This window comes from Scyliorhinus canicula, chromosome 19 (genome assembly GCF_902713615.1).
Source record: "Scyliorhinus canicula chromosome 19, sScyCan1.1, whole genome shotgun sequence".
Taxonomy (NCBI): Eukaryota; Metazoa; Chordata; class Chondrichthyes; order Carcharhiniformes; family Scyliorhinidae; genus Scyliorhinus; species Scyliorhinus canicula.
In genome coordinates this window covers 19,138,270-19,165,065 of record NC_052164.1, presented here as the reverse complement: position 1 = coordinate 19,165,065, position 26,796 = coordinate 19,138,270, and the positions used below count along the sequence as shown (strand labels likewise).

The 26,796-nt window shown below is 44.4% G+C and overlaps 1 protein-coding gene and 1 pseudogene across 1 annotated transcript in view; one reads left to right on the top strand and one right to left on the bottom strand.

Annotated features, from left to right (window-relative positions):
• LOC119954507 (ceramide synthase 6-like) overlaps positions 1–26,796 on the top strand; it is a 49,457-nt gene that overhangs the window by 13,966 nt on the left and 8,695 nt on the right. Inside the window, 9 exon segments of the mRNA XM_038779798.1 lie at positions 5,649–5,754; positions 7,834–7,964; positions 12,615–12,649; positions 12,652–12,671; positions 13,896–13,946; positions 14,302–14,388; positions 19,516–19,702; positions 20,360–20,433; positions 24,268–24,396. Of these exon segments, the coding sequence (XP_038635726.1) occupies positions 5,649–5,754; positions 7,834–7,964; positions 12,615–12,649; positions 12,652–12,671; positions 13,896–13,946; positions 14,302–14,388; positions 19,516–19,702; positions 20,360–20,433; positions 24,268–24,396 (820 nt within the window).
• LOC119954592 lies at positions 3,861–3,944 on the bottom strand (annotated as a pseudogene).

Below are 26,796 nucleotides of genomic sequence, written 5' to 3'. Positions count from 1 at the left end.
GGGTGAGGAACTTTTCCCTCCGAAATGAGTGCTGAGGCTAATTGAATTGCTGGCCTGGCTGAGGTGAGCCAAGACTGCACAGACTTGAAGTAAAGCTTGGGTCTTTCCTGTTCTAAATGGCTTACTTACTAATGGTGCAAGCTCATTGTACCATGGAAAGCCCTCCTGTAATTTTCTATGATCAGGTACAATACAGGGAAACTGAGAAAACAGAATCTCCAATGAGAAGACTCTTGTCTCTGCCCAGTGGTAACTGGCTCCAGGTGGCACAGCTGCCTCACAGTGACAGGGGCCTGGGCTCGATTCCGGCCTTGGCTGACAAGTCTGTGTGGAGTTTGCGCATTCTCTGTGGGGGGGGCTTCCCCCGGGTGCTCCGATTTCCTCCCACAGTCCAAAGATGGTGTAGGTCAGGTGGATTGGTGCGTTACGGGGAAAGGGCACGGGAGTGGTTGGTGCGGGCATGATGGGTCAGCACTGTAGGGATTCTATAAATCTGTAAAAAGACTTGCATTGAGTTGTGTATAAGTTTGCAGGGCCATCTCATTACCAAATACGCAAATAATTCGGATTTTGTTGTACCAGAAAAGCCCTTTTCAACAATTAAGCCAAAGCTCAGGATAGTGAATACCATTGTCACATTTCCATGCCCAGTGCTACTTGCCAATGTAGAATCACAGAATCTGAAAGCACAGGAGGAGGCCATCCAGCCTATCACAGCTATGCCAACTCCCCGAATGAGCAACCCCGTTGCATAGCTTTTTCAAATATCGTGTTTTGGATGTTTATCAATATCCCTTTTTAAAAACTACCATTAACAACAAATTGTATTTCTATAGAATCTTAGTTCCTTTAATGTCGTAAAATGTACCAAGGGTTTCAGACGCGTGTTATCACGATATAAGGAGGGACCGTCAGAGCATGGCGCCCAGGCTGCTGAAGGCACAGTTGCAATAGTGGAGCGATTTACCACTGTTTATGCTGATACCTTGCACGTCCTAGCATTTCTCTAAGTGTATTGAAACAAGTTCTTACCATTTCATAGCATCATAGAATTTACAGTGCAGAAGAAGGCCATTCGGCCCATCGAGTCTACACTGACCCTTGTGAAGAGCACCCTACCTTTTTTAAAAAATAATTTTTATTGAGATTTTTGAAAAATGTATAACAAAACAATAATAATAACAATAATAAACACCCCCCCGGCACCCATAACAACGCATATAACAAACCCCCAAACCCAATAAACAACAAAATAAATTAACAATAAATTAAATTAACATAAACAATGCCCCCCTGAACCCCCCCCCCCCCCCCGGGTTGTTGCTGCCGCCGACCTAGTTCCCTATCTTTGAGCCAGAAAGTCGAGGAAAGGCTGCCACCGCCTAAAGAACCCTTGTACCGACCCCCTCAGGGCGAATCTGACCTTCTCCAGCTTAATGAATCCCGCCATGTCATTGATCCAGGTCTCCACGCTTGGGGGTCTTGCATCTTTCCATTGCAACAAGATCCTCTGCCGGGCTACCAGGGACGCAAAGGCCAAAACACCGGCCTCTTTTAAGAGCACCCTACTTAAGCCCACATCTCCACCCTATCCCTGTAACCTAGTAACCCCACCTAACTTTTTTCTTTGGGCGCTATAAGGGCAATTTAGCGTGGTCAGTCCACCTAGCCTGCACATCTTTGGACTGTGGGAGGGAACTCCAGAGCACCCGGTGGAAACCCACACAAACACGGGGCGAACGTACAGACTCCGCACAGACAGTGATCCAAGCCGGGAATCGACCCTGGAGCTGTGAAGCAACAGTGCTAACCACTGTGCTAACCACTGTGCTACTGTGACTTTTGTTCTTTTGATGAAGATCTTAAATTTATTCCCTCTAGTTACAAATTGACCATTTCGTGAAAATAATTTTCTTTAGCTCAAATCAAAAGTGCTGCACTTTCCCTTCATCTCCATGTGCCTATTCGACAAGCTCAGTAAGCTTATCAGCAGCCAATGCAGAACAACAGGCTCTGATTGGTGTATTGCCTTTAGAACAGGAAAACAGTTTGCCAGACGCTGAGAGGTGGTGGAGACTTGGAGCAGTTTAGACACGGATCTCCTGAACCGATGTGAAGTTTCTGAACTTCATTGAGTAAAGGGGCAAAGCAACAGCTAGGTTTCTGGCATTCGGTCTAGCGGGCAGCCTGAGGCGAAAGCAAAGTCATCGAGCTAAATCAAGGTGCGAGCATTTAGAGCCAGAGGTCCGTCAGGTAGAGATGAGAGTGAGAGGGCTGGGTTTGGCAGCAACCGGACAGGGCAGCGAGGACGGAAGAGAGCAGAGGCCAGACCAGATAGCCAGCCTGGAGCACACACGGCCAATGAGGATCGAGGCCCAGCCACCTGAGCGAGAGCCAAGAGTGAACAGAGCAGAAGTCAGGAGGTGGGGAACGGGCCGCCATGGTACCAGGTGGCTTTGATTTGATTTGATTTATTATTGTCACATGTATTAGCATACAGTGAAAAGTATACAGTGAAAAGTATTGTTTCTTGCATGCTGTACAAACAATGCATTCCGTACATAAGGAAGGAGAGACTGCAGAATATAATGTTACAGTTATAGCAAGGTGTAGAGAAAGATCAACTTAATACGAGGTAGGTCCATTCAAAAGTCTGATGGCAGTAGGGAAGAAGCTGTTCTTTAGTCGGTTGGTACATGACCTCAAACTTTGGTATCTTTTTCCTGATGGAAGAAGGTGGAAGAGAGTATGTCCGGGGTGCGTGGAGTCCTTAATTATGCTGGCTGCCTTTCTGAGGCAACGGGAATTATAGATAGAGTCAATGGATGGGAGGCTGGTTTGCGTGATGGACTGGGCTACATTCACGGCCTTTTGTAGTTTCCTGCGGTCTTGGGTAGAGCAGGCTCCATACCAAGCTGTGAAACAACCAGAAAGAATGCTTTCTATGGTGCATCTGTAGAAGTTGGTGAGGGTCGTAGCTGACATGCCAAATTGCTTCAGTCTTCTGAGAAAGTAGAGTCGTTGGTGGGCTTTCTTAACTATAGTGTCGGCATGGGCGAGGTGGCGAGGCATGATGTGGGGCCCCCACAAGGAAAGAGAGCCCGGGGGCTCCAAAAGTATAAATCCGCCTCTGTCTCCGAGGTAGTGAATCTGTGGAATTCGTTGCCGCAAAGAGATGCAGAGGCTGGGTCATTCACGGCTGAGGTAGACATATTTTTGATCAGGAAGGGAATCCAGGGTTACGGGGATGAGGCAGGAAAGTGAAGCTGAGGATTATCATATCAGATCAGTCATGATCTCTTTGAATAACGGAGCAGACTCAATGGATCAAATGGCCTATTTCTGCTCCTACATCATATGGTCTTATGTGGTTTCAGGCTGGTTTTACCAGTGACTCTGTAGGCACCTACAAGAGAGGAGCATCAGACCACTGAATAGCTGTTTAATTTGCCCTTCCTGGTGGCGAAAGTTTTGGCCTTTAGCTGCCCAATAACTACAGTCACCAGATTTGTAAATTTAAACACAATTTTTTTTTTTTTTTTATAAATGTTTTTATTCAGTTTTCGTATTTTATATTGAACAAATTACAAATTGTTAGGAGAGAGAAACAAAAAAAAACAAACAAAAACAAACACGCAAAAATTAACATACATATTTACAGGTAAGCATCTTCGTAGTAGTAACTGCGCCCCCCCCCCCCCCCCCCCTCTCAACATGTTTATTTGGCTTGGTTTTGGGCCTTAGCTAGCCATCGAACCCCCGTAACGAACCTGTAGCCCCCCCCCCCCCCCCTCCCGCTACCTTCCCCCGACTATTCTTCCTCTTGTACATTGGCCACAAATAGGTCCCGGAACAGTTGCAAAAATATGGAACGCTTCACGAATTTGCGTGTCATCCTTGCGCAGGGGCAATTTAAACACAATTAAGTTTATTACAAACAATAACTATAATTAAATATGCAGCAAATATAAGTTAAATAATATCCAATTCCTAACGCCCCCCCAACACTCAAACACATCCCTTTATACATACACAAGACACACAGAGAGAAGAGAGGTGTAAAAATAATAATGAAGGTAAAAAGATCACGGTGACAGCGGTTAGCACTGCTGCCTCATAGTGCCAGGGACCAACGTTCAATTCCGGTCTAGGGTGATTGTGTGGAGTTTTCACTTTCTCCCCATGTCTGCGTGGATTTCTTCCGAGTGCTCCGGTTTCCTCCTGCAGTCTAAAGATGTGCAGGTTAGTTGAATTGGCCATGCTAAATTGTCCCTTGGTGTCTATGGATGTGTAGGTTGGATAAACGGATTATTGGAATAGGGCGGGGAAGTGCACTTCCAGTGGGTTGGTGCAGACTCGCTGGGCCGAATGGCCTCCTTCTGTACTGTAGGGATTCTATGATTCTATAAGTGTCTTTGTTTCAGATGGTTGTTTCTAGCACACCTTTCTTCAATCTAGGCCGTCAGTTTGAGGTTTTCATTGTAGATTCATGCAGATTCTGTGTACAGCTATGCAGCTTTTCTGGAGAAAACTGAGAGAGAGAGAGCAGCTTCTTTCCTCTGAGCATCCACTCACTACTCCATCTGTTTTTCCCCTGGCTCTCTGAAAATCATCACACTCAGGCAGGATCCAATCACGCCGGTTACCGGGCAGAATATGGGCTTTTGGCCAATTCATTGGCCACCAGCCAATCGGGCGAGTCCCACCAATCTCTCGGGTGTCAAAGTTGAGTTTTGCTGTTCAAACATTAGTACAGTATTCTCTTTTTTTTTTCTTTTTTAAAAAATAAATTTAGAGTACCCAATTATTTTTTCCAATTAAGGGGCAATTTAACGTGGCCAATCCACCTAATCTGCACATCTTTGGGTTGTGGGGGCGAAACCCACGCAGACACGGGGAGAATGTGCAAACTCCACACGGAGAGTGACCCAGAGCCGGGATTCGAACCCAGGTCCTCAGCGTCGTAGGAGTATTCTCTTTTGTAACCTTTGAGTTCCTTTCTTCTCTTGCTCGACTTCAAGATATATGTCCATTAAGCATCTATGGATCAAAATGATAACAGGGAAAATAAAGAAAGGGGAAACAGGAAGGGCCTTTACAAAACCCAATTATTTTTTTTTAAAATTAGAGTACCCAATTCATTTTTTTCCAATTAAGGGACAATTTAGCGTGGCCAATCCACCTAGCCTGCACATCTTTGTGTTGTGGGGCGAAACCCACGCAGACGCGGGGAGAATGTGCAAACTTCACACTGAGTGTGACCCAGAGCCGGGATCGAACCTGGGACCTCGGCGCATGAAACAGCAGTGCTAACCACTGCGCCACCGTGCTGCCCCTACAAAACCCAATTAATGTCTTCAATCAATTAATTAATTAAACCCAATAGTGTCTTCTATTAATATATTATAGTTGTGAGATCTGAACATTGTATAAATGTTGATTTTAGTTTACTAAGTTTAGTATGAGTCTCAAGAGGTGTAGCCGTATCTGACACCATCCATGGTCTATTTTGTTGGTATCCACTGCGGTCCTATGTAGACACAGGTCACTTTCATTGTATCAAAATAACGATGCACTTGGAGGCATGCTGTGTTACTTGTGCTTATTGGTGTATTTCAAAATTTCTGGTTTATTTTTAATGCTTTTAGGTTTATCGCTACACCATTTGCAAAGTTTCTTGGAGTAGACTGTAGGCCAATCCAGAAGGCTCAGCAAAACATTGTTCTGGAAAAAGTTTTCAAAGATATAACTACGGTGAGATTATATTGATGAGTCTTCAAATTATTACAATAGAAATTCAGAATGTAAGCTAAATATATGTGCGCTAAATGTTTACAATTATAGAAAATGAAATGTTAAAATCAAGTCTCGTTTTATGTAACACTCATCACCAGCAACTTGCCGTTATATAATTACTTTAATGTCGAAGAACATTCCCGGATGCTTTGGAGATATGTAAACAGGAAAGAAAATGGAAACAGGACAAAGAAGGAGATATTGGGATGAGGCGGGTGATAATTGGTTTGGGTAAGGATGTGGAATTCAAGGAGGGTGGTGAGAAAAGCATTTCCAGAATATGGGGCCTAATTGGCTGAAAGTGTGGCCAGCAACAGTGGGGCGAAAGGAGGAAGCAAGAGACCAGTCAAAAAGAGTGGAGAGAGGGCAGCACGGTGGCCTAGTGGTTAGCACAACCGCCTCACAGCGCTGAGGGCCCAGGTTCGATCCCGGCTCTGGGTCACTGTCCGTGTGGAGTTTGCACATTCTCCCCGTGTCTGCGTGGGTTTCGCCCCCACAACCCAAAAATGTGCAGAGTAGGTAGATTGGCCATGCTAAATTGCCCCTTTAATTAGAAAAAATAATTGGGTAATCTAAATTTAAAAAAAAAAAGAGTGGAGAGTTCTGGGATTGGGTGGGTAGGAGGTAGAGCTGAAGAAAGTTACCGAAATAGGAAGGGACACTGTCATGCAGGGATTTCAGCGCAAGAATGAGAATTACAATTGAGGTATATGGGTGGGACTGGAGAAAACCAATGTAGATGAGTAAAGACAGCAATGGAAAGGCTATACTCGACGCCGATGGGATATCGAGAGCAGCATTTTGGATGAGCCACGGTTTACAGATTGTGGCATAAGCGAGGCCAGGCAGGATAGCATAAAATAATCAGGGATTAAGGTGATAAAGGCATGGCTGGTTTTTTTCAGCAGTTTCGGGGCAGAGGCCGGACGACGATGACAGTGTTATGGGAGCCTCATGAAATCACCCAGTATATTTTATATGGTGAGGTACAAATTCATAAGCTGCGGTTTACTTTCCCTTACCCAAAATTAACATGCTTTCTGCACTTCAAATTTATACTGTGATACTTTTAGTTTAGTCCTGATTTTAAGCTCTATTTTTTTTTTAATGGATTTTTACCTTGCTGAATATCATGGTAATTAATTTCAAAATCATGAATGGGCCTTTACATCTGGAAAAGAAAAGATTCAAGCTGACCCTAAGGAGATGCTCGATAAACCTTTTGCTAAGCAGTATAATAAATGCTATGTCTCCATGAGGCTTCTGTGGGATCACCACAAATTTGTATTCTCTTTCCACTCAATGCAGCTTTCAACTAACCTCCTTTCACTTAACAAAAGATAGGGTGGGATTTTTCAGCCCTTCCTGTCATCACCCCCCCCCCCCCTCCCCCCCACATACACACACACCCACGACAGGCAGTGGGGACAAGCATCATAGACGTGGTGGGACAAGAAAACCAAGGATGAGCCGCCTCGGTCACCAGTAAACCTGGGGCGGGGGCTGGAAAATATGGCCATTAATTAATATCATCTTGTGTAGCAGTGGGTAGTGTCCCTGCCTCTGAGCCAGAAGCTCAGGCCAATTCCAGGGCAAGGGCGGTGCACATTCATAACCTAGCTAGTCAGGCAATAAGAATGAGGGAGATTCCTTGTCATCCATATGAAGGATAGAAAATTGGAGTTTTCCTGTCACTATACATAGCTCCAGACTGGAATGCATGTAAGCTCCATACTGGAATGCATGTCAAAGTGCATGTTGTCACAGCAAATCGGACTCCTCCGGATGCTGGATGGCTGGTGTGGATCAGATTGGTGTCAACAGCATGGGGTTCGATCCTTCTTTTGGCTAAGGTGAATTTGGGACCTGTATCCTTGCCCTACTTGTGGTGGAGGTTGTGGTGCTGTGGGTCAGACCTGCCTTTGGGCAGAGAGCTAAAAAACAAAGAAGACAAGACGGTTGATTGGCAAATTCTAACCTGGTTAAATAATTTCTGATATTTCCTTGACTTTGTGGCTGTTTTAATCATTTTTGTAGGAACCTGGTAAAAACCACCTGACTCGTTTGGCCAAACAGCTGGATTGGGACACACACAGAGTGATACAATGGTTCAAGCTCCGGCGATACCAGGACAAACCAAGTCTGCTGACAAAGTTCTGCGAGAGCATGTAATTGATTTTTGCCATAACCCGTTCTGCAGCCGAACACGCGGTTTAGGAGCAGGAATAGGCCATTCAGCACTTCACGTCTGCTCTGCCACTCTGATCTGACTGTGACTTCTCGCCTACCTTGATAATCTTTTATCCCCTTGTTTATCAATAATCTATCTAGCTCTGCCTTGAAAACATTCCATAGACTCTTCTTTCACTGCCTTTTGTGGAAGGGAGTTGCAAAGACTCGATATCCTCAGAGAATTCTTTGCTCATCTTTCTTAAATGGGTGACCCCTTATTTAAACAGTGACTGCTGGTTCTAGATTCTCCCACAAGAGGAAACATCCTCTTCACATCCACGCCCTCAGGATTAATCTTCTCAACCCCAGTGGGTCAAGCAGAGCCTGTCTATTTTGTCCTCCTAAAACAACCAGCCCATTCCAGGTATCAGGAACCCTTCTCTGTGCAGAACAAAGAACAAAGAAAAGTACAGCACAGGAACAGGCCCTTCGGCCCTCCAAGCCTGTGCCGACCATGCTGCCCGTCTAAACTAAAATCTTCTGTACTTCCAGGGTCCATATCCCTCTATTCCCAACCTATTCCCATGCTGCATTTAATCCTTCCTTAAATAAGGAGACCGTAGTCTTCCAGATGTGGTCTCATAACTAAAGCATAACCTCTGTACTTTTGTGTTCAACTCCCCTCACAATAAATGATAACACTCTATTAGCTTTCCTTATTATTTGCTGTACCTCTGAATCTGTGCTTTGCAATCTCTCACCATTTAGATAATAAGTTTTTCCATTCTTTCTGCCAAAATGGACAATTTTGAATTTGCCAGTATTATACTCCATTTGCTAGATCCTTGCCCACTTGCTAAACTTTCCAGTGTACCTTTATGAGAACACAAAAACGTTCTGCATTCTTTGCCTATTGCAAGTTACCTCCCCCAGGGGCTGGTTTAGCTCACTCCGCTAAATCGCTGGCTTTTAAAGCAGACCAAGCAGGCCAGCAGCACGGTTCGATTCCCGTACCAGTCTCCCCGGACAGGCGCCGGAATGTGGCGACTAGGGGCTTTTCACAGTAACTTCATTGAAGCCTACTCGTGACAATAAGCGATTTTCACTTTTCAGTAGGGTGTAGTGAGCATATTACTAGGCTAGCAATCCAGAGGCTCAGGCTAATAATCTGTGGGCAAGGGTTCAAATCCCAGCTCGTGCAATTTAAATTCATAAAAATAAAACCAGGAATTGAAAGCTATTCTTAGTAATAGTGATCGTGAAATCATCGTCGATTTGTGATTTTTAAAAACCCACCTGGTTCACTCATGTCCTTTTAAGGAAGGAAATCTGCCAACCTTACCTGGGCTGGCCGACACTGACTCCAGACCCACAGCACTGTGGTTGACTCTTAACTGCCCTCTGAAATGGTCCCGCAAGTGATTCAGTTCAGGTGCAATTGGGAATGGGCAACAAATGCTGGCCTTGTCAGGATGTCCATTTCCCATGAAAGAATAAAAAATAAATACCCCTACTCGTAACTGAGAGCCTGCCAAAATCACTTGGCAAGCAAGTCACCTAGGAGATGCCCATATGGGAGTCTGCTATCCTTTTTACTGCTGATTTCCTTGCTCCCTCTAGCAAAGCATCTGTGATTAATTTGATGCCTTTGGTGAATAGAATATGTATAGATTGCATAAAGAACTGAATTGATTGTGTTTTTATCTGAAGGTGACATGGTGGAGACCAGCACTTAGGGGTGCCCTTGTTCTCTGCACTTCTTGATCTCAGTCAGGCAGAGACCTGAGCGGAGGAAGGGTCCTGAATAGGCTCTGCCCACACACCACCTAGCACGAGGGGTTCCAACAAAAGCATTAGAGCTGTTCAACTTTCCAGTGGGAAGTCTGTTGCCAGGGTGGCAAAAATTGTGGGGCTGTGGAGGTGGAGGAAATTAATGAGTAATTTAGTGAGAAAATTTTTTAAAGTTTTTAACAAGACTCTCATTATGTAGAGGCCAATTACTACTAGTATTCAATGACCGCATATGTGCAGGTGTAGCAAAATCAAAATATTGGACGGAAATTGGGTTTCATTGCACTTTTTTAAATGGTTGGTGGCCCAGCTTCAGTGACTCACCATCTGCACTCCAAAAAAGAAAGTTTGACTTGAAATTAGGTTGGGCCATTTCGTTCTTTACGTATCCCTGGCATTCATCCAAAGAATGTCCTGTAAGTGTAGAGCTGTCTTTGGTCCTCTCACAGAAATTCGGTTGACCTGCCCCACTCCGAGTTCTTCAATGGCCTAAGCAGTGGCTGCCAATTACAAATATTTGTGAAGCCACCATGAGGAGCAGGAACACTTCTGGCGCACAGCACTTCTGCCGGTTGAGATTGGTCTCTCTCGGGAATATTCTCTAACCCCACCCGTTGCTTACCTGGGGCTACTCCAGTGAGTCAGGCTGACTAAAATTAGTTGCTGCATAAAAAAAAAAAGGTGAACTCCCCGTGGAAGTATGACATGCATGTGCTGCTCGCCCCCATTGTTTAATTGAGGCCCCTAGCCTAATTTTGGGCCAGCCTTGGGCCCTTCCATCTTGGATTCATGGGCTCTGCACTGGTCCAAAAATACCCCAATAAACAGTTAGTTGGGCAATATTAGTTCTAACTTTGTCCAGCTTAAAATTGAGTAGGCTAGGTAAGCTGAATCTTCCAACTGTCATGACACCCTGGGCTAGTGCGTGGTCAATTCTAGCCCACTTGACCTGTAGTCACAACGCAGGAGAAATTAGAATTTATTTAAAATACCCAAGGTCCTTGGTTGAGCCCAATAAGCTGCAGCCACCAGGTTTGTAACTTTAAAACACAAGTAACCTTTTATTTTTTACCATATTATAATTAAATGGATAGAAAATGCAACTGATGATCTACTACCCCTTTCCAACCACTCTTTCCCCCCCCCTTTCCTAACTCTCCGCACTCGCTCTATAAAATCTATATTCAATATATTATAGATCAAGGATGGTGGAAAGGGAAAGAAAACCTAAATAAAAGAAATAATTGATGCACTGGGATGACTTCCCAGTCAATGTCTATCTGAAGTTCAGGCTTTTGTGTTGGTATTTCTTCCTTCTCGGCTCGAGGTGGCTTTCTCTGGTAAGGTTGTCTACTTTCTCTGCAGACTCCGCATCAATTCGGATTCACAGCAAAGGGTGTGCCAGCCACTTTCTGCTTTCAGCACAATAAAGCAGCTCTTACACTTCTCTCTCACTCTGCTTGCTGTTCCTTTCACTTCCAAGGTCTGAACACTTCCGCTAAGTTCTCTCAAACTAATCACTGACCATTATTAGGCAGAACACTGTCCCTGGTCAACCCACCGGTTGCCCGTTAACCAGTTGAGCTGACTCCCTCCAAAGTTGGTCCCTAAGATCCACTCGGTGCCAAGGAGTTTGCTTTCTCCTCTCCAAAATACGAAACCTGGGACCACAGTGTCCTTTGAAACAGGCTGCTTCAACTTTGAATCTTCTGTTTAAAGACACATCCTGATTATGGGTCCGTGGACCAAAATAATAAAAATAAAATGAAAGAAATGGGAACAAAGGAAATACACAGGAAGGACTCTTACACAACTCTGCCAGAATCTTAATTTCTAAACGGGAGTGCCACTGAGATTAGGGCTGTCCAATTTCTAAACGGGAGTGCCACTGAGATTAGGGTTGTCCAAACCTTCAGGAATTGAAGACAAATCTGGAAAACGCAACCTATGGGGCATAGCAAGGAAGACGTGACATACTTGGGGACCTGTCCTCAGTGAGTCATTTTCAGTAAACACAAGGAATACATTCAAGCCTTGTGCCTTTTTTGAATTACCCAGGGTCTTGGGGAATCTATTGTTCCCCACTGTCTTCTCCATGGCAAAATCGTGACCAATCGGTGTTGACTCGCCAACCAATCAGCATCATTTTCTCCAGTAGTATAAATAGTTGTGATTGTTGAAAATTTTGGTATTCTTGCACTTGTCCTAATAAGTGCAAGCCGCATGTCTCTTTTCAGCAATATTCAAATTCTGTACGGCTGAACACTTTTTTTTGTTTACTATTTACAAAAATATCACATATGGTGTTTGACTCACAGTCAAAAGTCATCCAATTGGGTAATAAATAGCCTATTCACCTTCCAATTGGTTTGGGAAGACAGTACACGATGAAACTGGATGTGTTAGTTGACCAAACAGCAAGACTGTGGAGGAGGGATGGTTGGAGGCATGTGATAGCACCTGCAGGAATGTGTCCAACCAGATGTGACACGTGAAAAAAATGAAAATCGCTTATTGTCACAAGTAGGCTTCAATGAAGTTACTGTGAAAAGCCCCTAGTCGCCACATTCCGGCACCTGTCTGGGGAGGCTGGCACGTTAACTGAGATTGGGCATAAATACTGAGAACCTGTACTATGCAGGTTTCTCCATAGGATAGTGAGGAAATATTAAATTTCAGGCCTATGGGCCGTTTATTGTGGGTGGTTTGTCATATCTAATGGCATGTAGTAACCCAAATAGAGAATGAACAACAGTGAGCAAACAGTTTAAAACATTTGTTTAAAAAAAATATATATATATATTTGTGTACAGTGTTACACTGCGTTAGTAAAGCTTTCATTTTTGTCTTAACAGGTGGAAGTTCACTTTCTATCTATGGGCTTTTTCATTCAGTTTTATTACTTGTCAAAGGTAAGGAAACAACCTGGTGTATGAATTTGGCATGAAACATGTACTGGCACATGCCGCATGTCAGTAAAATAGATTTTGGGGAGTATTTCAGAATTAGAAAGGGAAAAAAATCAACTGTCTCCATCCACTCTTGGCCCTCTCATCACTTGATGGTGGGTTGCTGCTTGCTGGGTTATGATTCCGTGGTCTGATACTTCGCACTCAGGTGGCACTGTCTGGAGGTCCGAGACACAACGCTGCCTGTAGGTGGGCTGGTTAACTGCCTGGGGTATGACAGTGGAGACTGATCATCTTTCACTCATTCACAGCAGGAGATAGTGGGTGGTGGTGGTGAGAGGTGAGATACCTGGCCAAATTTTTTTTCCTCCCCCCCCCCCCCCCCCCAAAACTATTTCATAACTGAGGCCAGGTGTAGCCTTCTGTTGTCCTGACTGAGGTCCGCTCGCTCAGTACAATCCAGGGAACGTACCTGGAATCCGGTTTGGCTTGTTGGTTCGGCAAACTCTGTGGATAAATTCACTTCAGCTTTCGGGGGATCTATGGTCTTGAAAGTTCAACATTTATTTGCCCAGTGCAGTTGCACAAATTTGCAGATTTGTTAATCTATAATCGGTACTCAGTCAACAACTCCAGCACAAACATTTTGTCTGGCAGCTTAGCACTCGGGAGGCAAACAACTCAGCTGGGAGTCAGCCAAGTTCTTTTAATTCCAGTGCTTAGGTCTTGACTGTTGCAAAACAGGATGAGCAACGAATAGGGTTTGAAGAGATCCACGGGTGATCTTTTTAAAGTCGGTGTCTGAACTGTATCTCATTTTCCCTTCTTCCTTTACCGTTTCGTTGGTTTTTTTTTTCTTTCTTTCCGTGCCGTATGTGACCGATTCTGGACGCTTTGGCCGCAATTTCCGGCCGTTCGCTGGCGGCGGGATCCTCTGGTCCTGCCGACACGCACCCCCACCCACGGGTTTCCCGGCAGCGTGGGTTGGCTTCAATAGGAATTCCCATGGACAGCGGCGGGAGCAGAGAATCCCGGCAGCAGTGAACAGCGCGCCGGCATGAGACACACGGCCGGGAGGCTAGAGAAACCCGCCCGTAATCATCTGCCAACATTCATGTACACATTTCAAAAAATGTTCTCTGTAAATTTTTTTTAAAAATTGTGTTCCATCCTGAAAGCAAAATGACTTCTCAAATTTGTGTTTGCTTCCACCCCTCCCCCCAACAGAGTCCTTGGCTGTGGGATAGCCGAGAATGCTGGTACAACTACCCCTTTCACGTGAGGATTATTTCATTCTATATCCGTTAATGATAATGTTGTGGAGGTACATTCTTGCACCCTGTGATCCCAGATAAAAATGAGTTAAATGAGTTCCTGCATCATCATGGAGGGAAAAAAAAATCAAAAATATTGAGGGCGTTCATTGGTAAATCACTTGCATAGTACAGTTGTGGAATCCGAGCAGCAAATAAACATTTACCACTGTAGTTGTGGGATATTGGGGTGAGTGGGGTAGTCAGAGGATTAGTATTGAAAAGGATTCCCTTGTAATTGTGTGAAAAGTCCTATTGTGGCACCCTGAGCATTATTAATGCTCTGTGTTGCATTATACTTATTTATCATACTTTACCAGACTATGAATACTGGAATATGGATTAAGAATGAATGTAAAGAAAACCAAGACAATGGTGATGAGCAAAGGCTGGAAGTGAAAACTGAAGTAAATGGATAAGTACTGGAACAAGTGAAAAGGTTCACATACCTTGGGCAGTTTGGAGATGCGGTTGTGTGATCCGAAGGAGAATTGAGATGGCAAAGGCCAGCTTTGTCAGAAAGAAGGCAGCACGGTAGCGTTGTGGTTAGCACAATTGCTTCACAGCTCCAGGGTCCCAGGTTCGATTCCCGGCTTGGGTCACTGTCCGTGCGGAGTCTGCACGTTCTCCCTGTGTGTGCATGGGTTTCCTCCGGGTGCTCCGGTTTCCTTCCACAGTCCAAAGATGTGCAGGTTAGGTGGATCGGCCATGCAAAATTCCCCTTAGTGTCCAAAATTGCCCTTCGTGTTGGATGGGGTTACTGGTTATGGGGATTGGGTGGAGGTTTGGGTAGGGTGCTCTTTCCAAGAGCCGTGCAGACTCGATGGGCCGAATGGCCTCCTGCACTATAAATTCTAAGGATGTGTTAACATTGAAGAAATTGAACCTGAGTCTTAGGAAAAGAATGCTGAGGTGCTACATTTTCTCATCTGTATTAAACGAAGAGACTATTGTTAAGCTAAATGCATACTAGATGTTGACATTTGGAGGATGTTCTACATATCCTACACAGAAAAACTAATGAGTAAATGCTTCGGTCACGTCACTAGAGGAGGCAGTAGACAGAGAAAATATGGGCGGGGAAGATCAATGGAAAATAAGGGAGAGGGAAGCAGAGGAGAAAATGGATCATGGATACAATAGACTGGATATGGCTGAGCTACGTGGAATGTGTAAGGGCAGCACGGGTCAGACCAAGGCAGCCAACCTTCTGGGCAGAAGATAACACTAACAAATTAATGAAATATCATGGGCGGGATTCTCCCAGCCCGGGGCCAGGCTGGAGAATCCCCGCAACCGGGCCACGCCGCCCTGACGCTGGCACACGATTCTCTGTGGAGCGGAGAATCTGTGCCATTGGCACGTTTGGCGTGGCGCCGGTCGTGGGCTGCTGTACGCGGCTGGCCCACCCATTCTCTGGCCCGGATGGACCGAGCGGCCACTCTAAAAAGGCAGAGTCCTGCTGGCGCCGTCCACACCTGGTCGCAGCCGGCGGGAACTCTTGCCCGCAGGGTCGAGGAGGCGGCCTGTGGGGGGGAGGGGGCTCTGACCCCGGGAGAGGTGGCCTCCGATGGTGCCTGGCCCACAGTCGTGGCCCACCGATCGGCGGGCCGGCCTCTTGCTCCCCAGGCCTATTTCTTCCGCGCTGGCTCCTGAACTCCCGCGTCATGTTGCGTCGGGGCCGGCAAGTTGAGGGAGGCCACCGCGCATGCGCGGGTTGGCACCGGCGCCACTGCACATGCGTGGATCCCGCGGCACACAGTTCGCGCCGGAATGGGAGGCTGGAGCAGCGTGAACCGCTCCAGCGCCATGTAAGGGCCAGAATCGGCACTCCCAGCGGCCCATTCATGCCGTTGTGAAACGCGACGGCATTTCCGACAGCATGGATACTGCCACCAAATGGGAGACTCCCGTCCCATGTTTTTAAATATATTTATTTTTTCCATTCATTTACGGGCTGTGGCCGTCACTGGATAGGCCAGCATTTGTTGCCCTTCAGAAGGCGATGGGGAGTTGTCTTCCTGAACCGCTGCAGTCCTGGAGCTGTAGGTACACTCACAGTGCTGGTAGGGAGGCGGGTTCCAGGATGTTGCCCTAGCAGCAGTGAAGGAACGGCAATATGTTTCCAAGTTGGGGTGATGAGTGACTTGGAGGGGCAGCTCTAGGTGAAGGGGTTCCCAGGTATCTGCTGCTGTTGTCCTTCCAGATGTTAGTGAGCGTGGGTTTGGAAGTTGCTGTCTACGGAACCTTGATGAGTTACTGCAGTGCACCTTGTAGATGGTACACACGGCTGCCACCATTCTACAGTGGTGGAGGGTTTGAATGTTTGTGGAAGGGGGAGCAATCAAGCGGGCTGCTTTGTCCTGGATGGTGTCGAGCTTCTTGAGTATTGTTGGAGCTGCACTCATCCAGGCAAGTGGAAGTATTTCATTACACTCCTGACTTGGGCCTTGTAGATGGTGGACAGGCTTTGTGGGGGGTGGGGTTAGAGATCTATACATACTCGCATTCAGCAGGGGCTCACTGGATAGCAATTGGAAGTAGGAACTGCTCGGTCCTGCTACTCACCTGCCTCGAATTCTGAGGCCAAATGTAACATACCTACTGCTGTTTTTCCAGCTGAGCTTAACTGTCTCCAACCAGACAAGGACTTAACGAGTCTACATGACTTTCTACAATATCAGGGAGTAAATCTGCCAATCAAGCCACCTTTAGAGTATCACTAAGAGCAGTGCTAACATAAAAATCTTTTTTAAGAGCTACGATTTAAAACAAGGACAGGATTTAGCTTCATTTTTCAAATATCGATCCCTGTTTCTCCTCTTGCCTCTATACATAACTTCAATAACTGCCTTCATTTCTTTCTTGCACAAGATTACATAGGAGAGACAAGACAGAAACAGGCCTTTTGTCCTAACTAAACTATGTTCCACCAGTGCATCCTCTTATCTTCCCTCATCCAAATCTCTCATTGACCATAACACGCAGGAGCAGAAGTAGGCCATTCAGCCCATCGAGTCTGCTCCGCCATTCAATGGGATCATTACAGATCTGATGTGATAATCTTCAACCCCGCCTTATCCCCAAAACCCTTGATTTCCCTTAGTGATGAGAGATCTGTCTTTCTTAGCCTTGAACTTGCTTAATGACACAGTCTCTACAGCAATGAATTCCATAGATTCACTGCCCTCCAAAAGAATAAATTCCTCCTCATCACTGTCTTAATTGAGCAATACCTTAGTCTGAGATTATGCCCTCTGGCCCTTGACTCTCCCACAACCTCATAGTATCTACCCTGTCAGCCCCCTGAGAATCCGAGAGATCTCAATGAAATCGAGTCTCATTCTTCTAAACATCAATGGGTGCAAGCCCAACCTTCTTAACCTCACCTCATCAGAAACCCCCCCCCCCCATACCCGGGATTAACCTAGTGAACCTTCTCTGGACTGCCTTCAATGCCAGTACGTCTTTCCTTAGAGATCGTAGCCATCTATTCCCTTCTCCCTCATATGTTTGTCCAGCCTCGCTTTAAATGCAATTATACTATTCACTTAACTACAATCTGTGGTGGTGAGTTTGACATTCTCACCATTCTTTGGGTGAAGAAGTTTCTTTTGAACTCCCTATTGGATGTCTTGGTGACTATCTTGTATTGATGGCCTCCTGATTGTGCTCTACCCCACGAAAGGAAACATTCTCTCCGTATCCCCTTCATCAAAAACTTTCATAATTTTAAATGCCTCAATTAGGTCAGCCTCCAGCCACTTTTTATCCCAAGAGAAAAGTGACCCAGTCTGTTCATTCTTTCCTGATGTATATCCATGCATTTCTGGTATCATTCTTGGACATCTTCTCTGCACGTTCTCTAGTGCCTCCACATCTTGTAAGTATTGCATATTTCTCCACATACAAATAGATCACTATTACTTCAAAGAAATTATTTTTATGTATTTATTAATTCATTGATTTTTTTTTCTCCCTCCTATTTAGGCGTAGTGCATGCTATATTATGGTTAACAAAATCAACAATTTAGTTGACAGAATACACTGTCAATCTATGCCTACTTTATGACAAAGTGACCTTCAAAGATAACGGATCGATTTTGATTTTCTGCTGATAAGTCTGCTTGTCCAACAAGTTTGACCAGCTCCAACCTTCCAACAATTCTTTCAGGTCAAACCAAATTTCTTTCACCCCACAAATCCAATCTGAGCAGCTTCAGGTCCCCATTTGGAAAGATAATGGGGTTCGACTCATTTTGTTCACACTCCACCCGGTTGTTTAAACTAACGCACAAAATACACTTAATAAGAATACAGTGAAACACTTTAGCTCAGGGCTAAATCGCTGGCTTTGAAAGCAGGCCAGCAGCACGGTTCAATTCCCGTAACAGCCTCCCCGAACGGTAACAGCCTCCCCGAATAGGCACCGGAATGTGGCGACTAGGGGCTTTTCACAGTAACTTCATTGAAGCCTACTCGTGACAATAAGCGATTTTCATTTCATTTAATTTCACATTAGAGATGGCAGCAAGTAGTTAGTAAATTTTTCAAGTTATTTTCAGAATAGAATGTATGTTGCTGACTATAATATTTAAACATAGATGAGAAGTGGGAAGAACTGATTGATTAAAATTGTAGCCAAATGGCGAATCTGATTTTATTTGCTTGTGGCAAGGTCCTGCACTATAGAATAAATTAGTTTCCTAAGATATGCGTCTGAAAATGCACTTGCTCACTGGGTGCAAAATTCCATTTATCCAGCTTTGTCCACTTTGACCAGATGTGTAAAAAGACTGAGTGACCATGTGTTATCGTAAAAATGGGTTTGTGTCCAGCTCGGCTGATGTGGTGCAATCAAGTCCTCATTTTAACAACCATTACTGTCCTAGATATTATGAGCTTGGCCAGCTTCAGTCCAGATCCACGTGTGTGCACAGCAACAGCACAAAACCACCCATAATTGGCACAGAGAGAGCCACAACTCTGTGATGTGGAAATCAACAGCTTGATGTGGAAAGCAACAGCTTGCATCATTACAGAGTCTAATCTCATCACATGAGAAAGAGCACAAGGACTAGGAGTAGGCAATTCAGCCCCCTCCGCCATTCAGTACAACTATGGCTGACCTCCTCTCGGCCTCAACTCCACTTTCCTGCCCATTCTCCGTCACCCTTCAACCCATTTAAAAATCTGTCTATCTCCTCAAATTTACTCAATGTCCCCCATCCACTGCATTCTGGGGTAGTGAATTCTACAGATTGACAACCCTTTGAGAGAAGTAATTTCTCCTCATCTCTATTTTAAATCTGCTAACCCTTATCTAAAGTTGTGACCTCTCGTTCTAGATTGTTCCACAAGAGGAAATATCCGCTCTATGTCTACTTTCTCAATCCCCTGTGTCATTTTGTACGCCTCAATTGGATCTCTCATTCTTTTAAATTCCGGCAAGTATAGGTCTAAACTGCTCAATATCTCTTCCTAAGACAAGGCCCAGATGTCTGGAATCAATCTAATGAACTTCCTCACATCAGGACTTCTTGAATCTCTCATCTGAAGTATGGCACCTTCAACGATTTGACATTTCCTCAGAAAAGCATGAAAATGTCAACTTAATTCTGATAATTATAAATGTCAGAACGAGGGCTCAGCCATCCAGGACTGAGATGAAGAGAGACCCCTTCACCCAGAAACCTGGAACCTCCAGAGTCCTCGACCCCCGTGGGAACAAACCGTCAGTCGTTAAGTATGTTCACAATTCAAATTGATGGACCCTTGTCATGAAAATTAAGGGCTGAATTCTCCGCCGTCGGGATTCTCCGTTTTGCTGGCAGCCCGGGGGGGGGTTTCTGGCGGCGTGGGGCTCCCCCACAATGGGAAACCCCATTGACCAACCGATGAAACGGAGAATCCCACCGGCGTGTTGCACCAAAAATCTGGTGCGGCGGGATGGAGAAACCCGCCCTCCGTGTTTTTCAGTCAAGTTTTGAAAACAGTCCAAGTTTTACATAACTAGATGTCAAACAAAAACTGAACAGAACGATGGGTGCTTTAGTGATTATGCTTTATGATCAATGGTAACATAAGCCTGTTGTTTAATTCGGTTTGTTTCTGGCAGGCATCTTTTTTGCCTGTTCAGTAAAGCAGGTTTATATAGTTCAGGAGCAGTGTGGGATGTCATCAGGTGGAATTTGTGGGAATTTCCTGCCAGGTGGCCAAGTGTAAAAATAAAACCCTGTGGTTTGGCGAACATAATGATTGAATGCCTTTTGTGTCTGCCTGTTTGAGAAAACATTGGCATCACTCAGAGGAAAATTGCTTGATGCAGATAGTTACATCCTGTCCTTTTTCCCTTTTCCGCAGGAACTTTCAAATGAGTCTACATACATTACATGATGAATTGCTTTCTATGGTTCTCTGATATTTCACAGTTTTTTGATGTTAAAAGAAAGGTAAGCCTCTGGCCACGTGGTGATGTGCAGGCATTTGCATCAATAAAGTCACCCGTCACTCTTTTCTAAACGCTGGTGGAAACAAGCCCAGCCTTTCCAACCTATCTTATCTGATCATTATCATATTGCTAATTGTGGGACTTTACTCTGTGCAAATTGGATGCTGCATTCCAACAGTGCCTACATTTCAGCAGCACCTCTTTGACTGTGAAGTGTTTTGGGATGTCCTATAGTCGTGAGCAGCACTAAATATATATAATTATAAACAAAATACTAAATGCTAATGTATTGGAAATTAGTGACTTACGAACACAAAATAGGTGGGACAGCAAGTTGCAATGAGGAAGTAAGAACCTTACAAATGAATATCGATAGGTTAAGAGAGAGGGCCAAAATGTGGCAGATGGAGTTTAACGTGGATGAGTGTGAGGTCATGCATTTTGGTCGTAAAACTGGGAAGGCAACTTATTATCTAAATGGGGAGAGACTTCAGGGTGATACATTGCAGAGGGATCTGGGTGTCCTCATACATGAGTCATGGAAATTGAGCATGCATGTGCAGCAGATAATAAGGAAAGCAAATGGAATGTTGGCATTTATAGCGAAAGGAATTGTGCAATGAAGATAAGGAAGTGTTGCTGCAACTGTGCAAGGCATTGGTAAGACCGCACCTGGAGTATTGTGCACAGTTTTGTTCCGCTTATCTGAGGAAAGATGCAGTGGCATTGGAGGCAGTTCAGAGGAGGTTCACTAGATTGATTCCAGAGATGAGGGGTTTGTCGTATAAGGAGAGATCGAACAGTTTAGGCCTATACTCTCTACAGTTTAGAAGAATGAGGGGAGAGCTAACTAATTGAGGTATACAAGATGCTAAAAGGTATGGATAAAGTAGATGTGGAGCTGATGCTTCCTCTTGTGGGGCATTCTAAAACGAGAGGTCATAATCTTAGAATAGAGGTAGCAAATTTAAAACAGATTTGAGGAAAAACTACTTCTCTCAAAGGGTTGTGAATCTGTGAAATTCGTTACCCTGTGTGCTGGGACAGTGAGTAAATTTAAGGAGGAGTTAGACAGATCTTTAATTGGTAATGGGTTGAAGGGTTATGCAGAATGAACAGGACAGTGGAGTTGAGGCTAGGATGGGATCAGACATGTTCACATTGAGGTGTTAGGCTCGGGAGGCTAAATTGCCTACTCCTGCTCCTAGATCATGTGTTTTAGGGAGGAGATGCTCTGGCTGATTTTGCAATCCAGCTCTTGGTCTGTAACATTGTAGGTAGCAGATGAGGAACACATCAACCATGATAGAATGACAGAGCAAACCCGATGGGCCGAATAGCCTAATTCTGAAACTATATCTTATGAACTTATGAACAACTTAAAAATATAACCAACCTATTATTTAACTTTGACTTTGCAACATTTATTTTAATTTGATGGTGGCAAAAACATTTGAAGCATTAGAGTCCCTTATTTTAAAAAGGAAACAATCAGCCTCCACCAGTGTTTGATTTGTAATCGGGGAATTATTTTGAGTAATCCTTATTGTTTCCCTAGGTCCTGATTCTGTATAGTTGTTGGAGTTTAAACAGTCGTGGCTTTCTATCATGCTGTGACCAGATATCAAAGTTGTTTATGAAGGGTCAACAATGTGGTATTGACGCATTCAAGCTCATTATGGAGCAAACAAGTGCATACCATGGAACCTTTTAGAATTGTATGATAAAGTATAATTCCCATCGAAAGAAAGATCAAATTATGAGCTCGGCTATTGAATTTTGTGGTACATGTCCGCTTGTGTAGTCACCTTATTGCACATACCACAGTCCAAGGTTCCTCTCTGCAGGCAACACTCCACAGGTTTACAAGCTCCTCCCTTGACAGCATAAAGGCTAGAAATGACGCATGCGTAATGACGACAATGTATTCACATTGTGCAGCAACTTCTGGAGAACGAAACCAAGGATTTGGATTTTACCACAAATTATTAAATAATCATAACAACCTGACAATCCCTGCGCACAAGTAGAACAGACTTGCATCTATCTGTAACTTCAGCATCATCGTCGTAATAAAGCCGTTTGCTATTGTTCTAATTATGAAAATGCGTTAAACTATATTGCGATCCAACGTTGATCAGTAGAGGTCAGGACTGGCCCTGTCTAAATACCTGAAATTAATTAGCATAAACATAGAAGATAGGAGCAGGAAGAGTCCTTTTGGCTCTTCAAGTCTGCTCATGGACGATCATGGCTGATCATCCAACTCAATAGCTTAATCCTACTTTCTCCCCATACCCTTTAATCCCATTCGCCCCAAGTGCTATATCTAGCCGCCTCTTGAGTATATTCAATTTTCTTTTTAGTATCGACTACTTTCTGTGGTAATGAATTCCACAGGCTCATCACTCTTTGGGTGAAGAAATGTCTCCTCGTCTTTGTCCGAAATGGTTTACCCTGAATCCTCAGACTGTGACCCCTGGTTCTGGACACACCCACCATTGGGAACATCTTCCCTGCATCTACCCTGTCTAGTCCTGTTAGAATTTTATAAGTCTCTATGAGATCCCCCCCCCTCATTCTTTTGAAGTCCAGCAAGAACAATCCTAACCTAGTCAATCTCCTCCTATGACAGTCCCGCCATCCCTGGAATCAGTCTGGTAAACCTTCGCTGCACTCCGTCGAGAGCAAAAACATCCTTCCTCAGAAAAGGAGACCAAAACTGCACACAACAGGACTCAGCTGGGGCAACCACAATGTTTCATGATTAGGGAGGAGAGACGGCAGACCGGACTCTTGCTCCTGACCATTATCTAGTCACAGTTCTTGAAGGAAACTGAATGTGTACAGACATCAGTGTAGACCGGGTTATATTATGTTTACTGTATGTTAATGCCCCTGGAACCAGAAATTCAGTCAGGATCTCCCATGGCAAGTAGCAGTCCTCCCCCACTCAAATATGTCCCAATTTGGACGATCCAGGCTTTGCTGATCTGTTTTGCGCTTGCCTATTCAAGGCCAATTTAGAAAGGTATTTGGTTGATGGGAGAGTCGAGATATATAGGGGCAGGATGGAAAGTGGAGTTAAGCCCACAGTCTGATCAGCCATGATATTGAAAGGCAGAGCAGGCCTGAGGGGTCTAATGGCCTATTCTTATTTCTTACATTTGCATAAATGATGAGACAATTGCCTGCCAAACTATTATCCCACCATGTCACTGCTTCATTAGGTGAGGGAGGAGATAGGGTGGTAATGGGGAAGAAAGAAAATTGGGAGGGGGAAAGGAGGCAGCAAAAGCAAAATATTCCCAGAAATATCGAGCAAAAACTTCTTGAGTTGAGGGACATTTTAAACAAAGACCATACCTTTTAACCTCGCCTACGTGTTCTTCCTTTTAATGCTTTCCCCACCACCTCCAAAGACAATATGAGATACGGCCCTCTGGTCCTGGTTTGTTGCTCTATTCTGGTGTAGCGTATCTTGAGGAATAAGAAAAATTGGGAGGTGTAGCACAGGTAAGTAGCTAACGAATGGGCACGATGCAATCTCGGGAAACGGTGCTGCTTGTGAAAGTGTATTCGGAACAATTCTGAAGAAATTCCAAAAAGTAGTACCTCTGGACCATGCAACAACCCCTCAGTATGATACTTGAGTGACAATTTAGATAATGTGCACAAATTATTGGTACAGGGGTCAGACTCACCTGATTCAAGAGCATGAGTATTGGACACAAGCTGAGTCCCTCAGCCACGACTGCAGTGACTGTCACATGAGGGGACAAAATGAGTCGTGATTCAAATAATCAAGGTTGCCTTTCACTTCTTTTGTTTTCAGGATTTTTTTGTCATGTGTATCCATCATCATGTCACCATTCTACTGCTTACAATTGCTTATGTTGCCAACATGACACGGGCAGGGACCATTGTTCTCCTCTTGCATGATGCAGCAGATGTTGTCTTAGAGGTAGGTGTAAGAAATGGGCATTGAAGATGGAACATTTAATAATCTGAGAATATGTTTCTGCGAAGCCACAGTTTTCTACTGTTGCACTGTAGAAACTCCCACAAAGGTATCTATTACCCCTATAACTATGTGTATCAGTTACAGTCTTAATTGGGCGATGAAAACAGTTCTTCAAAACTGTTGTTGAAAATGGCTGATTCAGATGTATTTGGTTGAGTAGCTGAATTACTGTAACCAGGTTCCCAGGTGTCTGCTTTCATTCAGCTAAACTGATCTTTTTAAAAAATAAACAGAAGTGACCACGCAGAAGTCAATTTGACTTGCGCACGTGCAGGTATTGTTCTTTATCTGTAAATTGTCTGGTCTAATCTGTGTCTCCGTATTTTTTTTACTCATCCTTTTTAAATAGTGAGCCAATATACTTTTTAAATTAAGTGATGTTTCTGACCCAAGTCACCCATACCAAAGTCGACTGTGTTCAAACAACACTTTTTGTGATAACGATGCTTTGATCTTGTCCTTTTCCTATTCTTCCTTTTAAGACCTATTCTACTTGCCCTCCCACCTAAATTGGTTAGCTCTAGAATTCCAATTCTGTGTTCTGCTACAGAAATGCAGTAACGTTGGGTTTGCAGCTGCCTTTAGTGGAGAATGGGGACCCCAATTCAAATAGTGGAAGAATCATGAAAATAACTGAGGCATGTGACCTGTGAGCAGACACAAGTGCCAGTAAGAGTGTGACACCATGCCACTCTGGCAGAGTGGGAGACACTTCTAGCTCTAAATAGACGCTACTCTTTTTATGTAAACCCCAAGAAATACGTGGGGCTGGATTCTCCATTTCTGAGTCTAAGTGCTGACGCCAACGGAGAAACCCGTGGACTTTCACGGCAGACAAACTGGCGCCACACTGCAGCGATTCTGCTACCGTTGAAGGGCTAGTACCGGTGGCGCATGGACACCATCGAAACCCACGGAAAACAGCACGGGAATCATCGGGTCCATGATAGATACTCAAGGGCTGACGAGCTGCAGCCGTGCTTAAACTATACCCCCTCCCACACACACATCGATCAGGGCCAAAACGATGGGACAGGGTGTGCTTGGAGCACCCATACAGCTAATGGGTCGGCTGGGATCAGGGCACGCAGGGGGTGCCCCGGGGAGGGGTCACCTCTACGACCCAGGGCATCAGGTTTAAAGCGGGCTGTCATGACTGCCTTGCAGCTGTGGTAATGGTGTTGTGTACCCGTCCACCCACCCCACAGCCCACCTTCTGGCCAACTGCGCCATGCGTCGCTTTGACGGCGTTTTTGGGGAGGTGGAGCATCGCGATTCACCGTCAAACATGCATGAGCGTCGGGAGCTATTCTCCACCCAATCATACACCCCGATTTCGGCGGCTGTCAACGGAGAATCCCTCCCATGGGCTTTAATTTTAAGATAACCTATCCTCTCCGGCTAGTTTTCATGACAAATTGGGCAAACACCTTCAGAAAATCCATAGGCTCAACATTCAGCATGTTCCCTTTCAATATACACTGATTTCCTCAGAAAATCCATTAAATTCGTGAAATGGGACCTACTCTTACAAATCTGACCATCTTTGGTTTGTCATACATTTCAAAGTGTTCATCAATTTTCCTCCTGTGTACTGGCTGTAGCGAATAATCTTGACTTTATGCAGTAGTACGCATTGGGTTTGCATCACTCCAATTGTATATCTCCATTTAAAGTCCTAAAATTGGAAAGAGATGTAGATAGGTTGCCTACAGTCACCTTTTTACACTATTGCACAAAGTCAAGATCAACCTGAGAAGGTTTTATGTCACAATTTATTTTCTTAATAATTTAATAAGAAAATTATGATTTTCTGTCAGATTGCTTTCTTCTTTGAATGTGGATGTAATATTTACCATTGTCCAGTCCTTGGAAGAATTGCATTTTCCAAAGTTTTTGAAAAATATCTTGCTTCTGCTGACCCCAAAACTATTTTCATACTGTGGCTTGCATTCCAAAAGGGTCTAGCAGCTTTTCTACTTTCAGTCCTCTTAACTTTAAGTACAGATTTCCTTTGAGTACTTGCCTCCAGAAGCAACCTTTCCCCATCATCCTCGGATGTTCCTAATTTCAACTTGCTGTAAAAATTGAACAAAATACCTTTTCCATTCCATTATTCTCAAGATACATCATGATCTTTTGTCTTTATGTGGCTTCACCTATTCTTTCACTATTCTTTGATGTGACTTGGTTATAAGAGCAATTTGTGATGCCAATTATCTTTTCTTCTCTTAGCCCCATAATCTCCCTTTATTTCCCTTTATATATTTATATTTATTTTTGTGTTACCATCCTTTGCAGTTATAATGTGCCTCTCTCTTTTAATCTTCTTCTTGCCGT